The sequence below is a fragment of the Teleopsis dalmanni genome, chromosome 1 (genome assembly GCF_002237135.1).
Source record: "Teleopsis dalmanni isolate 2A chromosome 1, ASM223713v2, whole genome shotgun sequence".
Classification (NCBI taxonomy): domain Eukaryota; kingdom Metazoa; phylum Arthropoda; class Insecta; order Diptera; family Diopsidae; genus Teleopsis; species Teleopsis dalmanni.
Window position 1 is genome coordinate 135,281,477 of NC_051846.1, and position 16,250 is coordinate 135,297,726.

The 16,250-nt window shown below is 35.0% G+C and overlaps 1 protein-coding gene across 1 annotated transcript; it reads left to right on the forward strand.

The window, feature by feature from the left end:
- The first annotated feature begins 13,035 nt into the window (after positions 1-13,035).
- On the forward strand, positions 13,036-14,725 carry LOC119666253 (putative nuclease HARBI1). Its single transcript, XM_038075535.1, has 4 exons — positions 13,036-13,344; positions 13,407-13,774; positions 13,870-13,932; positions 14,712-14,725. Exons 1-4 carry the CDS (start codon positions 13,037-13,039, stop codon positions 14,723-14,725), a joined length of 753 nt encoding a protein of 250 aa, XP_037931463.1. The 5' UTR covers position 13,036.
- The last annotated feature ends 1,525 nt before the right edge of the window (positions 14,726-16,250 follow it).

Sequence of the window (16,250 nt, forward strand, 5' to 3'; positions counted from 1 at the left end):
AGATAGATAAGTATGTTAAGTACTAATTAAAGCAAAAAAAAATCATATTTTTAGGATTTTTTTTAAAGTTTAAAGCACATTTATATCAAACAAATGCTTGTCCGATTACGGCTGAGGATACCCCAGCAAAAACTAAAAATTTTTGAACGTCACCCAAAGTGTCGTTACAATTGGCGCCCGAGCAGGGACAGAGTTTTAGAAAAAAAAGAACGCACTAGGAACATAAAGAACAGTGTACAAACGTTTCAGAAAAAAAAAATCATTAGACTACACACGAAGTCGCTTAAACCACTAAAAACACAGGAACAGAGAAATCGGAAGCCACTGCTTAGAATTGCGAATCTTTAAATGAGGAACAGTGAAAGAGTTTGTTCTTTAAACAGAGCAGTGCGTCATCACAAGAGAAGGTCTTGATCAAAGTCACGAGAGGAATTAACATACAATGCCATCGTATATTGAAAGCCTTGACCAAATAGCTGAGTGGTCAGTACGTTATGACGGCAAAGGAGATCCATTGGGCTTCGTGAAAATAATAGAAGAGCTATCAGAAATATATGACATCGACTTAAATATAGTCCCAAGGATGATGATCATACTCCTTGAAAATCGGGCACTGATGTGGCACCGTAACAACAATAAACGTTGGAACCTCTGGTCAAACTTCAAGGCAGACTTTTTAGAATTTTTTCTTCCATATGGTTATTACGAAAGATTAGAAGAACTTCGTACAGAGCGAGTTAAAACAAGTCGAAGTCAGGTACAGGAAGCGATCAGTCATCGCCTGATAAGTAAACCCTCCGAAGTGACGTCATTACCAAATACTACGAAATGTATGCCAACTACAGGAACAGGGCAGAACGTTACTTACAGTGTGAATCTGAAGCCACATGGGCCACAAAATAAGAAAAGTTCCCAGCAACAGAGTAGTTCCAAATTTAAGCAAATAACAATACAGAAAAATAACATTACAACGTCAACGACACCATTACTATCCAAGTCAAGCATGCAACGTCAAACTAACCTAGCTCGACTCTCAGTAACATCGCAAGAAAATATGCAGGAAACACAACATCTGCATTGCTCGAAACTCATCAAAGAAAGTCCAACCACAACAAGAATTACAAACCGCTACGCCCGTCGAAGTAAACCCTCAGGCGCAAGAAGCACAAACACCACAGTTTAGAGAAAACCCACTGATTACATCATTGATCGGATTAAAGGCACAAGATGTGATGCGAGAAGAACAACCACAACCCGTCGAAGAAAGTCCATAGGTGTTAGACGCACAACCACACTCAGTACCACTACAGGGAAAACCACAAAAGCAGGCATTACATAAATGCATCGTAACTCCTCCACAGATTTCAACGCATCATCAAGAAAGTCCTGAAGTATGTTCTCAACAAACCTATGCACAACAGTCGCCAGCCAACCGCAATCAAAATACACAACCACGAGAACAAAAGCATCAAATCGAAGAGCATGATTTATCATCACGTCCAGCACTACCACAACGTTTACCGATAGTACCAGAGTCATCACATGTCAATCATCCATTGTTACCAACTTCTACAAGTTCAGAATCGTCGTCACAAACGCCACAGAGTCATTCGCAAAGTAATTTCAAATCATCGTCGCAAACGCCACAGTGTCATTCGCAAAGTAATTTCAAATCATCGTCGCAAACGCCACAGAGTCATTCGCAAAGTAATTTCAAATCATCGTCACAAACACCACAGAGTCATTCGCAATCAGCAACAAGCACAACGAGAAGCACCACCAAGAGATAATCACCAGTCTGGTCCACCATCATCTTCGTCATCAACTACATCGCCACAGAGGAATTCTACTACAGTACAACCAGTATCGAACAATCGTCATGTACCACCTACAAATTCATTGGATCCATTAGGTATCAATGTTCTAGATAGTAAACTTAATACGGAACTACCAAGCCAAGAAACTCAAGCAAAGGATAAAGTCAAGCGCGACAGTCAACAAGAACCATGGTCACCACAAGAGGAATGGAACGACATTCAATCAAGCACAAAAGGAAACAAACCAGAAATTCTCGTAAGACGTCTAGGCACATTAAAACGAAAGGATGACCATCATCATGTCAAAAATCAAGATGATTACTACAAAATTTTCAAGAGTCCAAAGATTAGAAAGAGAAATCGAGCCTCATTCTGAGAGGAATATTAATCACACAGGTAATAGCATGTATCATATGGAATATAACCAGGAAAACAGTACACGTCAACGAAATTAAACAATATCATGGAAACGAATAATATAGCAGAAATTACGCACGTTATTAAATCCTTAATGAAATAAAATACATTAGACTTAGTATTCTTTTCACTCTCTGAAGAAGGAGGGAAATGTAACGACACAAATTTACAGAGTAAATTTCTGTGCTACATATCGCAAGAAGAAGAAAAAAATAAAATCTGTTTGTCAACTAACTACCACCGCTACACACAATATAGATGAAATAACTCACATGAGGGAAATTGAAGTGGAGTTATCTAAAAAAATATGAAATTGAATTAAAATGTTTATTTAAAATATCATGGACATTACCTGCGATCCTCGATTCCAACGTGCCGCGGGCATCGATATATGCAATGTGCAGAATCTAAAATATACGGAAAAAAATTTAATTTGTTTGTTACAAATTTTATGAATGAAAACAAAACTTGTAAAGAAATTCTAAACACAACAACACTGAACAATTATTACAGAAAACACGTTTAATTATTATACAAATATCTATTTAAAATATATATAAATAAAATAATACACAAAATAATTTAACACTCATGTTTGTACAATTTTATTTTTTTTTACACATAAACAAAACAAACTCCGGCAACAACTAAGCACACTAACACTAGTTTTTTTATTATTTCTAATTTATTTGATTATATTTTCACATTTAGGTTTGAATAATATTAAATTCACAATATATATATTTCATACCTTGTTTTGAATTATTAATATACTTTATTGTAAATAATAAAGCATAAATTAAAATACACACGAAATAAACACTACGCGTAGTAAATACTCAAAGTCGCGGCGAAGTAAAAGAAGAGGAAAACAAGCAAACACGAAAAGACACAAGCAGTACACAGTAGAACACAAAAAGTTCAACTTCACGGCGAAGTTAACTACAGCAATTAATACCGGTGCGCTACACCAAAAAGCTCCGGTATGCTCGATATAAAAGGAAGAACATTTCATATAAATGGGGACTTGGTTTTTGACAAGTAAAGGAACAAGTACTCTGGCTCATTGAGCCTTCTGGTAAATTTTACCAAAGACCAAAGCCAAATGATTTTTTGTTAACAGTACAAGGTAATCGGTTTTTTTATAACAACAGAGGAGAGGACCCAGGACGTCACACTGTCCTACCAGAAATCTTTTAACGAGTAACACACTGGGGAGTAATAATTTCTGTCGTCAACGGCGATCCATACATATTTTTTTAGGAAAAGCAAAAGAATGCTTTAAGTGAATAATAACTTATTATATGCTGAATAACTTATTTAGAATTTGTTTAATTATACTTTGTTAATAATAAGTCTTTTTTTTATGAAATAAATAAAAATATATAATCTATATACATATTTAATAACATTCTTTTCTTCTAAAACGACGTCTCAGCGAAAATATAAATAAATTGTCTCGACTCTGGACGACGGCTGAGGATACCCCAGCAAAAACTAAAAATTTTTGAACGTCACCCAAAGTGTCGTTGCAACACCTCTAGAGCTAACGATTGGAGTCTAAATCATAATTAGGCTATTGCTACTAGCCGAATAAAGCTCCACTCACATAAGAATAAATTAATGTTTATAAATGTAATCAAAAACAAAAATTTTATGGTTTTAATTTAAATCTTTCCTCTTTTTTTTTTTGTTTTTTATTTATCTGTTTATTATAAAGTAATAACAACAAAAGGAAAAAAAATATATATATACTGACAAATGAAATAAAATTTATTTACATATCATAAAAAAGACTAATATTTTTGAACCAGCATCTATTTTCACATACCTATATGTATACTTATAAATATAATTGAAATAAAGTACATATCTAAATCAAATTTAAATAAAACATCTCTAATGCACATCAATCTCTTAAATATCAACCTGCGTTTATTATTTTATTATTGAGTTTATACCAGGTACTTACTAGCCCCGCTGAAATGACGTCACCTCGCGCGCTCCAGTTACCAAGCTGCATAAAAAAAATTAAATAAAGAGAGTTTATGTAAACACATGAATCCGTGTCTATATTGCAAAACAACTATTGATGTGCTTAAAGAGATTTTATGTCGTTTGAAAAATTTATGTTCACAATAACAAACTTAATTTATGTATTTATTATTTATTTTTATTTAATTAATAAAAAAATAAAAAAATTCAAAAAAACTAAAAATAATAAAGAAACTAAAGATACAAAAACTGATTTTTTTCTTTTCAAAATTCACCATAAATATTATTGCTTTGTAATGTAATAAAAAAAATCCAAAAAAAATTAAAAGAAAATACAGATATAAAAAAAATTAATGATTTTACAAGAAAAACTTAAGCTCAAATAGATATAATTCCATATTTTGATATAATTTCTTCTTTTTTCTTTTTTTATAATTTATAAAATAACAGCGAATTTTACAATCTGTGACCTCAATGTACTCTCAATAGAACTACTTATACAGTTGGTTCTTTTATCCTTTTGTCCTCCGTTATAATAGCTGTCTGCTTGCGGTGCTGAGAAATTCCTTACTGTACTCCCTATTCTAGGCCAATTTTCACAAAGTTTTTACTGTTCACAATTTAGAACACTTGACTACTTATCAAGTGTTAAAGACTTTATTTAAACAAAAGTGCTACTTTTGCATCAATTTTTATATTCTAATGTTTACAGAAAATTTTTTCTTGTTCACAATATTGAATTCTACGTAGTTACTGTTAAAGACTTTATTTAAACAAAACTGCAACTTTTGCAGTAACTTTATATTCCATTTTTTACAGAATTTTCTTTCTTGTTCACAATATTGAATTCTACGTAGTCACTGTTAAAGACTTTATTTAAACAAAACTGCTACTTTTGCAGTAACTTTTATATTCTAATTTTTACAGAATTTTCTTTCTTGTTCACAATATTGAATATCAAAAAAACAAACTGATCTAATTATATCAGTATTCTTTCAATCAACATGTTTAGTTTTCAACAAAAAAACTTTTCGCCAAAATTATATATAATAGTTAAAATTCTTGTTAGTCTTTTGAAAACAACTTTTCACCATCAAGATTCACAAAACTGGTCCCTTTTTCAGCTCCGCTTCCCAATTTTATACCACCGCTAATACTTGTAACTGGCCTTTTTTAAACTTTTTCTCCAGTTACCAATATTGGCGGGTTAGCAGAACCTTCCGTTCTCCTAACGTTTTGTTTGTTTTGGTCTTTTTCTTCATTCCGAATATTTAAAACTAAAACTCCTAATTTACATGTTCTGCTCTATTGGCAGCACTAAAAATTGCAAGTTCGGAAAGTTTACGAGCTTTCGCCGCGATCTTAAAAATCAAAACAAATGACGATAAGAGAAGCAAAAGCTCTCACTTATTTTTCTTGACATGAGCGCGTAATGCACATGATAATTTCTATTTTCTATTACAAGTAATTAAAGTGAAACCAAATAAAAATAAAAATATAAAAAAAAACAAAAGAATCCCCTCATATCTGGCTACCCGCACAACCACATAACCACAGGGAACCAGCCGTATCTCATATACACAAGTTGCTCTTGGACAGCGTGGGACAACCCAGGTAAAATCTCGAACAAAATTTTTTTAAGCCCTGTGCTTAGTTTCGTTAACGGAGTAATCATGCGATATTATTCGAACACATGGTTGCTACCAAACGGGACATCAAATTGTTTGTCTGGAAAAGTCCCGTTTGGCTTCGGTAGCTTTCAATTCCACAAAAGTGTGGTCGTTCACTTCTACTTGGGCTACTAAGCGAACAGCACACAAAATTTAACTTTTAACTAATGATAGTTTTTATTAATTAGATAAAATAAAAACACTTGGGTCATAAACCACGTTTAAACAATTAAATTAAATTATAAATAACTATGGACGATTAATAAATAAAATATTTGTAATAAATAAATATTAACTTATTATAAACATTCTTCTTCAAAAGGATCAAAAATATCGAGATCAGCAAATTCTGGCATTATTGTAGGTGTAGGCAAACCAACCCAGCGGCACCATTATGCCAGCGCTGAAAAAGTAAGCGAGGATAGCTCGCTTACCTTAATAGCTCTTCGATTTTATTTTTCTTTGTTTTGTGTTCGACATAGGTAATTTCGGGGTTGAAATTAGAAAAGAATGAAAAAGAAAAGTATTTGAATATGAATAATTTCTTGTTTTATCTGCATTGTATACATTTAGTATGTTTTTGATTTCAGTGAAGTCCGTCAAATTAGTGCAATGAACAAGTTTTAATTTTTAAAATCAAAATAAAATCTAAAAATATAAATAAAATATAATTTGTGAATCTAAAAATATAAATAAAATCTAATTTGTGAATTTAACATAAACTAACTGTAAGTATATGCAAAATTAAGTAAATATATTTAAAATTTTAAATGTTATTTTTTTGTTTTGTATTATGTAGATGCTACTGCGTCAAGAACGAATAATTGACCAATGTGTTGTGAATGCAGTCCTTCTAAAGCAAGATGCAGTCAGCTGCTTCAATTGGAACAGTTTCCAATTCAATCTGATTAGGATTTCATTCAGTTTAACGAAGAAATAACTGCCGTTGAAGTAGTTGTAAGTTTAATTATTTATGTTTTTTGCCTTCAATTTCAACTTCAAAATATTAAAATTTCACATGTAACAATTTTACTTATTCAAACATTTCTTTTCATCTATTACGTTATTTATAGGCTGCATCAATGAGATGCGTTATTGACAAACAACCAATTACGCGAAAGACTTCGTGGAATTTTGGAGAAAGTATACTCATAAATTACAACTTTGATGGTACACAAGGCAAGAAGTCCTTAAGAGCGTTAAAGAATGTGACAGCAGCACTTTTTGGTATGGTATATTGTACATAATTTACTTTAGCGTATACAATAAAATACTTTTGTATTTACAGATGGTTTAAGGAGAGATGGTAAGCCGGACAAGTGATCAGGTCGAGTCTGGAAATCTCTTCAAGTCTCTAGTAATAATTCCACAGAAAAATATTCTTTTATATAAATATGTAAATATGTTATATTGTTTTATGTAAATATTAATATTTTAATTTTATAAAACATAAATATAAAATATAATTTATCCAAAAAAATTTTTAGTATTTTATTTAAAAATCAATAGCATAGGTAAAATTGAAAAGGTGAGCTAACATGTCAGCGCTGATAACAAATTTGAAAAGGTAAGCTAACATGTCAGAGCTGATATGTTGCATTAAAAATTCGAAAAGGTAAGCGAACATGTCAGCGCTGATATGTTGCATTACAAATTCGGAAAGGTAAGCGAACATGTCAGCGCTGAAATGTTGCATTTCAAATTTGAAAAGGTAATCGAACGATTCAGCGCTTGCCCGCAATGACATGCTCGTGTTAAAGTAATTAGGAGTTTCCTTTAAATAATCAGCGCTAGGCATTACCATTCAGCGCTGAAGCAATCGAATACCTCAGCGCTGAAAGTCCCGCTGGGAAGTGACGTACATGTAACATTATGTGTTAACAAAATATCCTCGAAACATCTACACTACAACCATCTCTAACGAAGCGCTGGAATATTTAAGGCACAAATAATCGCAAACAAATTACTTTTTTTTTTTTGCTGAATTAAATATCTTAACTTCATTCAGACAAGCTCTTCACTCATTATCGTTGGACGCAATTTCCCTAGCATGACATGCTTCGATAAATGTGCTATAAACAATTCCATTGTATGTACCCACATCTTCATATGATTTTGGCCCTTTTACATGCAACAAAAGTAATCTTAAATGGAATAGATCAATTTCTTTTGGAAACACCGAGTAATATTTTTACCTCCTCGTCGTTGCCTTTTATGACAAGATTTTCTACTATCAATCCAAACTTAATGCATTGGAATTTTTGTATACGTATATTGATTAGCAGATGGATCACTTTGATTCAATTGAAAGAAAGCTAATAGCCTCGTAAGCTTAAGATTTTCTACTGCTTGGCGTTCTTGCCCTTCGCGAATGAATGTCAAGACGAATTGTGATATGAGGCTGAAAATGCATAGAAAATTCATATATCCGCCACATAGCCTCAGTTGATCCCACCTATCGACCATTCAAAAAATTTCTTACTTCATCTACTTCAACTTGTACTTGCTGTACATTTTCGTTTGTGTTTTCACTTTAAATTAAAACAGTTGCACTATCAAAACCCTTATATACATACTTATACATATATTTAATACTTTTGATGGAAGTGCACACCTCGACATTAATGTGACAATTATATTTTACAAGCAAATATGGATTGTATGGAACGACATAACGATTATCTAAAGACTTTCTTCTAACATCAACGGAAACGTTATAATCGCGTCGTCTATATAACAGATAACCATAAAGTGATTCTTTCGTTGATTGTACAAAATCCTTTGGAAAATGTTTTGAACATATTCCAGCTTGCATACATACAGAGCTTGGATTCAAAATACCGCATGGACCGTGCATCATGTGTTTGACAACACATTCATATAATTTTGGCTGTAAATTTTTATCCGGCATCTCTGCATAAACTATTTTATTAATATCAGTCATCCCGACAATTTTGTTATTTTCATATAAAGTTATCAAAATGTGAGCATGAGCAAACCTCTTTTTTAAAATTCGATTGTATATATAAGAGCCTCAACTTTGCCAAAAACAGATTTATTCCAAATGTCAGATATGAGTTATTTTAACTTCGATTTAATCTACGCATAACTATTTCAGGTCTAAAAGGAGATGAACGATATTATATACAATCTCCGGCCAATTCGGATTACAAGTCAGTGTAACAAAAAAAAAAATTGCTTGCCGAAGTGCTGAACAATTGACATTGCATCTAAGTAATTTTGATACATATTTTTCGGAGACCCAGTGAAGTGCTGAACAATTGACATTGCATCTAAGTAATTTTGATACATGTTTCTCGGAGACCCAGTGAAAGAAGGATGAAGGTAAAATTACTTTACGACCTAAGCTACCATCTCCTACTTGAACCGTTTGCAAATAATCAGTAGAATTGTTATTCTCGATTCTGTCTTATAAAATATGGTCGATATCATTCTATTCTCACATACAAGTTACAAATTGTATTTACTTTTAATAATAAAATAAAACACTGCCGTTTCGTTTGCCGTTTCTTTATTAAAATAATTATGATGAGAATAATAACTTATGTCTAAACCTTAAGGTCTAAGCATCACTTCCAGCTTCGCTTCTAAACATTACCATAAAAGGAAATGCTTCACAAAAGATACATTAATGCTGTAATTTCCAGCCTTTGCTCTACGAGTACTGAGTTTATGTTTACAAAAAATAAACTTTTACAATATGTATTAAGGCGGTGTTAGACGGTAAGTAAGCAGCTGATTTTGTTTACATTGGAACATGCAAATGAAATATTTTCAAAAGTTCCAGTCGGTAGTTGAGTGTCCGCAAGTGTAGTGAAATTCTGTGTTATTTTTGTTGAAAGTGAAATAATATAACATACTTACTTATGTGGCCATAACAACCCGTTATCGAGTTTCGGCCTGACGCAGCATGTCTCCCCAGGCGCCTCTGCTGCGTGCGCGCCTTCTCCAGTCTCGTATATCAAGTCCAGTTAGTGCTCCCTCAACTTGATCACTCCACCGGAGACACGGTCTACCTTTACGTCTTCTTCCGCCAACTACTGCTTCAAACACCTTTTTCGCCGGAGCGTCTTCATCCATTCTCACGACATGACCAAGCCAGCGAAGCCGCTGGATGTTAATGCGCTGAATTACGTCAATGTCGTGATAAAGCTCGTACAGCTCGTGGTTCATTCTAATGCGGTAGTCGTCGCCAACTCGTAGAGGACCAAAGATCTTACGAAGAACTTTTCTCTCGAACACTCCCAGTGCTGCTTCATCATTCTGGGATAACGTCCATGCTTCTGCGCCATACAGAAGCACAGGGAGGATGAGCGACCTATAGAGCGTAAGTTTTGTTTGTCGAGAGAGAGCTCTACATACCAATTGCCTATTGAGCTCATAGTAGCACCTATTAGCAATGGTGATTCTTCGTCTGATCTCCAGACTGACATCATTTGTATTCGTTACAGCGGTGCCAAGGTAGATGAAATCCTTGACAGATTCGAAAGTATAGTCGCCAGCCACTAGCCCGGTGTCCGAGCGACGCACATTTCTACCAGTAGCCGACATATACTTCGTTTTTCCCTCATTCACCGCTAAACCCATTCTTGCAGATTCCTTTTCGATAGCAGCAAAAGCAGCTGTAACATCACGCTTGCTACGCCCAATGATGTCAATGTCGTCGGCGTAAGCAAGGAGCTGGACACATTTGTAGAATATTGTTCCATTACGATGAACACCTGCCCTGCGCATGATCACTTCCATGACGAAATTGAAGAGGTCACATGATAAGGGGTCACCTTGTCTGAAGCCTCGCACGGTATCAAAAGGTTCAGAGAGACTCGATCCTACCTTGACGGAGCTACGGGTATTACTCAGCGTCATTCTGCAAAGCCGAATTAATTTTGCAGGGATACCGAGCTCAGACATTGCGGCGTAAACGCGATCCCTAATGGGGCTATCGAAAGCTGCTTTATAATCGACAAAAAGGTGATGAGTATCGATGTTATGTTCGTGGGCTTTTTCCAGGATTTGTCGCAGTGTGAATATCTGATCAATGGTGGAGCGACCAGGTCGAAAGCCGCACTGATAAGGTCCAATCAGTGAGTTGGCATGTGGCTTCAACCTTTCACACAGTACAGTTGAAAGAACCTTGTACGCGACAGGTATCAGGCTAATCCCGCGATAGTTGGCGCAAATCGTCGGGTCACCTTTTTTCAAGACAGGACAAAGGCTACTGAGATTCCAATCGCTGGGCATACTTTCATCTAACCATATTCTGCAGATAAGCTGATGCATGCACCCTATCAGCATATCGCCGCCGGCTTTGAACAATTCAGCAGGCAGGCCATCTGCGCCTGCCGCTTTGTTGTTCTTAAGTCGCTGTATAGCAACACGCACTTCGTTATGGCTAGGTGGTGGAATTTCAACGTCATCATTTTCGATTGGGGATACAGAGGGCATTTCTTCAATGGCAGAGTTGATGTTATCATCGCCAGATAGTAGTTTGGAGAAATGCTCCTTCCATACTTTCAGTACATTCTGCGTATCTGTAACCAGATTACCGTTTTCGTCCTTACAGGTTGATGCACCAGGCTTAAAGCCTTGAGTCAGACGGTTGACTTTTTGATAAAATTTACGGGCATCATTCCTATTTCTACACACCTCAATTTCCTCTCGCTCGCGCCTTTCTTGATCTCGTTTCTTCCGTCTGAATAGGCACCTCTCTACCTTCCTCATCTCCCGATATTGTTCATGCACGGTTCGCGTTGCTGCTGACTGCAGGGTCCTTTTATAGGCCGCGTTCTTCGCAGCAGTAGCTTGGCGACACTCTTCGTCGTACCATTGGTTTCGCCGTGGGGGACGTTTGAAACCAAGGACATCTTCCGCTGTTGTGCGTAGGGAGTGAGAGATATGTCCCCACTGTCTACCGGCATTATCGAGACGGGAGGGTTGGTTGTTTAATCGGCTAGAGAGCTGAGCGGCGAAGGCTTCGGCTGTCTCTCGTGATCGCAGCTTATTAACGTCTAGTTTTTTTTGAACATTGGAGCGTACGTTGTTGGCGGTACTAAGCCGCATGCGTACCTTGGCTGCGACAAGGTAGTGATCTGAGTCGATATTTGGACCACGGAATGAACGTACGTCCAGCACACTAGAAGCGTGCCTTGCGTCAATCACGAAGTGATCAATCTGGTTTCGTGTTGCTTGATCGGGAGATAGCCACGTTGCCTTGTGAATATCACGGTGTGGGAATCTGGTGCTACATACTACCATATTTCGCGCCGCAGCGAAATCAATTAGCCTTAGACCGTTGTTGGAGGTTGATTCATGGAGGCTAAATTTTCCGACAGTTGGACCAAAGACTTCTTCTCTTCCAACCTTTGCATTAAAATCCCCGAGAACAATTTTAACGTCGTTGGCGGGACTGCGGTCATAAATTTCCTCGAGTCTCGCGTAGAATATATCTTTGGTCAAGTCGTCCTTTTCTTCTGTCGGCGCGTGAGCGCAAATTAACGTGATGTTAAAAAATTTTGCCTTGATACGGAGTGTGGCAAGCCTTTCGTTCACCGGTGTGAATCGCTGGACTAATTTGGATAGTCTCTTGCTTACCACAAAACCGCATCCAAATTCACGTCGATTTGCATGGCAGCTGTAGTATACATCACAGTTTGCTCTTTTAGAGCAGCCTTGTCCTATCCATCGCATTTCCTGGATGGCGGTGACGTCAGCCTTACATTTATTGAGGGCTTCCGCCAGTTGGATAGAGGCACCTTCCCTATAGAGGGTCCGGACATTCCAGGTGCATATCCGTAAATCATAGTCCTTAATCGTTTGCATTGGTCGTCAACGTTATTCGGTTTCCAGTTCCGAGGCACTCTTGCGTCCTTCATTGGTGGTTGATTTTACGTGACGGGTACCAAACCCTGTGCACAACCCAAATTTAAAGTCCTGGGGATAGGACTCGCCGTACGTACTATTAGTTCATTACCCAGCGGGTGCCAGGTAACTATCCAGGGGTGCCACGAGGAGGCTGTGCGACAACTTGGATTGAGGACAACAAGGATTGCGCTGGCATTTTCCATGTTAAATGCAATCAGACACGTTAACAATAGTTTAAGTAAATTATTAACAAATATGTATAATCAAAATGAATTGACTGTGCAAGCTTGTAATTTGTTTCTAAACATATTGCGCTTGTACAGCATGAGAAATCAAATGCGCAATAGAAGGTGGCGAGTTCGTCCTATTAATGTGGATCGTGCTCTACATGGCTATTACCGAAAAACGTTTTTAGCCATAAAAGAAAAAGATAACGAAGAATTTTTTAGTCATACACGGATGTCTAAAGAATTATATACTTTATTATTGAAGTTAATAGCTCCTTCTGCGACAAAATGTGGGCAGCAAATAAATGCTGATGAACGTTTATCACTTACTCTTTTGTAAGTTACATGTACTGTTTTATTAGTAATTTTAGTAAAAATAACACGAACATTTTTTAAAGGTATTTGGCACATGGCGTCCCTTTACAGAGTTTAGCATGGAGCTATAAATTGGGAAGAACTACAGTTAGAAACACCGTGTTGGAAATGTGTGATATTATTTGGCAACTACTATCACCAATATATTTAAGTGAACCTACAGAAGAGCAATATCGGCATATTGCATCAGATTTTTGGCAAACATGGAACATTCCAAATTGTGTTGGTGCAATTGATGGCAAGCATGTTGCTATTAAATGTCCTCGGGGATCAGGTTCCCAATTTTTTAATTATAAAAAATTTTTTAGCATCGTACTAATAGCAGCTTGTGATGCTAAATACACTTTCACTTCGGCAAGCTTGGGAGCATATGGTAGTCAGAGTGATGGAGGTAGTTATATTTAGTTTGTATAATAATGTATTGTTAATATAATAATAATATAATAATAATGATATAATAATATAATAATGATTGTTAATTTGTAGGAATATTTCGAGTAACAAGATTTGGTAAAGACTTGGCTGAAAACAAATTACCGTTGCCTCGCAGTATATTTTTATATATAACTAATGTTTTAATATTATTTATTATTATTAAATAAGTATTTCTCTTCAATATTTATTATACCACAAATTAAATTCTTTCTACTGATTATTGATCAATATATAAGATATTAATTATTGATATTATAAAATAAATAATATTAACTATTATAAAATACAATTACCTATTGTAAAAATGTTAACAAAATAAATTTATTAAAATATTTTCTGCTGATTATTTTTGCTATATAGAAATATAATCAATATTCAGCAATATTAATAAAATAATTATATAAAAAAATATAATATAAAAAAAAAATTTATTAATAATCACATTCATAATCACAATATTTTTTCGTCTACTCTCGTTATAGTAAACATATTCCTCACATAATTGCAACGCATCCACCCTCATCAAGGTTTTGCGAGCAACTGAGCACAGTTTTTAAAATCGCTTAACGTCAAAACCTAATTGAATTTGATTTTTCTATAAGTTCGCCACATATGTTTATTTCGTTCCTATCAAATACACAGGTTTGGTTGTTTGTGCATTTCGCTTTGACTTAACTTCTTACGTTAACTACCGTCTAACTCCACCTTTACTTATTTAATAACAACATACACATAGCCAATAAACTCTGAGTACACCTTACGAATTTTGATATGTGATAAAGAAACATAACATAAATAAATATTTTTAATTAAAATTTTTACATATATTTATTCTTTGAATTATTAAGTTTAAATAGCAAAAGACAAAAATTGTTATCGACTATTCATTCCAGAGATAACGGGATAAAAGTGTGCCTGCATGTAAAAATAGGCCCCATAAAGTCTGCGTACAGTTATAAAAAAACTGATAAAATCGGTAAAAATAATAAAAATAAAGTTAAATTTTATTAAATTAATACTTTGTTGGGTAACCACGCTGTTTTAGAACTTCACTTAATCTATTTGGCATGGAATTAACCAACTTCTGAATTTCTTCAGCAGTAATTTTCATCCATTCTGCTTGCATTGTACTCCGCAAAGCCTCTTTACTTGTTATCACATGCTGACGAATTCTTTTTTCCAATAAATCTCAAAGATGCTCAATAGGATTGAGATCAGGTGATTGTGGAGGTGTTTTAAGCTGTCTTGGAACGTTGTACAAAAGCCAAAGTCTAACAATCTCCGCTGTGTGTTTTGGGTCATTGTCCTGTTGGAACCAAAATGACGTGGGTAAGCCCCAATTATCTGCACATTGTTTCCAATTTCTTTTTAAAATGTTTAAATAACCCCATTTATTCATTGTCGGTTCAATAAATTTCAACTGACCTTCACCATCAGCCACCATGCACCCCCATATCATAACTCCACCACCGCCGTGTTTGACTGTACCAACAAGATTTCCTGATTTCCACCACACAATTTGACGACCTTTTATACCAAAGATGCAGAACTTGCTTTCGTCTGAAAATATCACTTGTTTCCAGAACTCCGGAGGTTTATTTATGTATTTCTTTGCAAATTCAACGCGCTTTTGCCTGTTAACAAGTGAAATATATGGTTTCTTTCTAGCGACTCTACCATGATATCCAGCTTTATGTAATACTTTCCTAGCAGTTTCCGCACAAATACGTTTTTTAAATGATTGTGTTATATATTTCACAATTTTCGAAGAAGTAATGAAAGGGTTCATCTTTATCATATGGACTATTTTTCGCTCTTCTCGGACTGATGATTTAGATGTTAAAATTCCGGTTTTTTTGAAGTTGTCCACTACGCGCTGGATTGATGAATGCGTTCTTCCAATAGTTTCACCAATTTTTCGGAAACTTTTCCATCTTTCCATAGTTTAATAATTATTTTTCTTTCGTACACACTAATTTCTTTTAACCTTGATTCCATACTTTGTTAAATAATACCAAATGAGCAAAAATAAGAACAAACTGTTTAAAAATTAACGGTAGTTTCTAAACAAACAAACTGTACGCAGACTTTATGGGGCCTATTTTTACATGCAGGCACACTTTTATCCCGTTATCTCTGGAATGAATAGTCGAATACAATTTTTGTCTTTTGCTATTTAAACTTAATAATTCAAAGAATAAATATATGTAAAAATTTTAATTAAAAATATTTATTTATGTTATTTTTCTTTATCACATATCAAAATTCGTAAGGTGTACGCAGAGTTTATTGGCTATGTGTATATTGCAATTGCGAATATTGAGGATTATTTTAATTACTGTAATAATAAAAAAAAATCTGACCAATGGTGGACTAGGAACCAACGTTACCGACAAGGCTGCGTTGCAAAGAATCAGTGTTACCGACTGGGC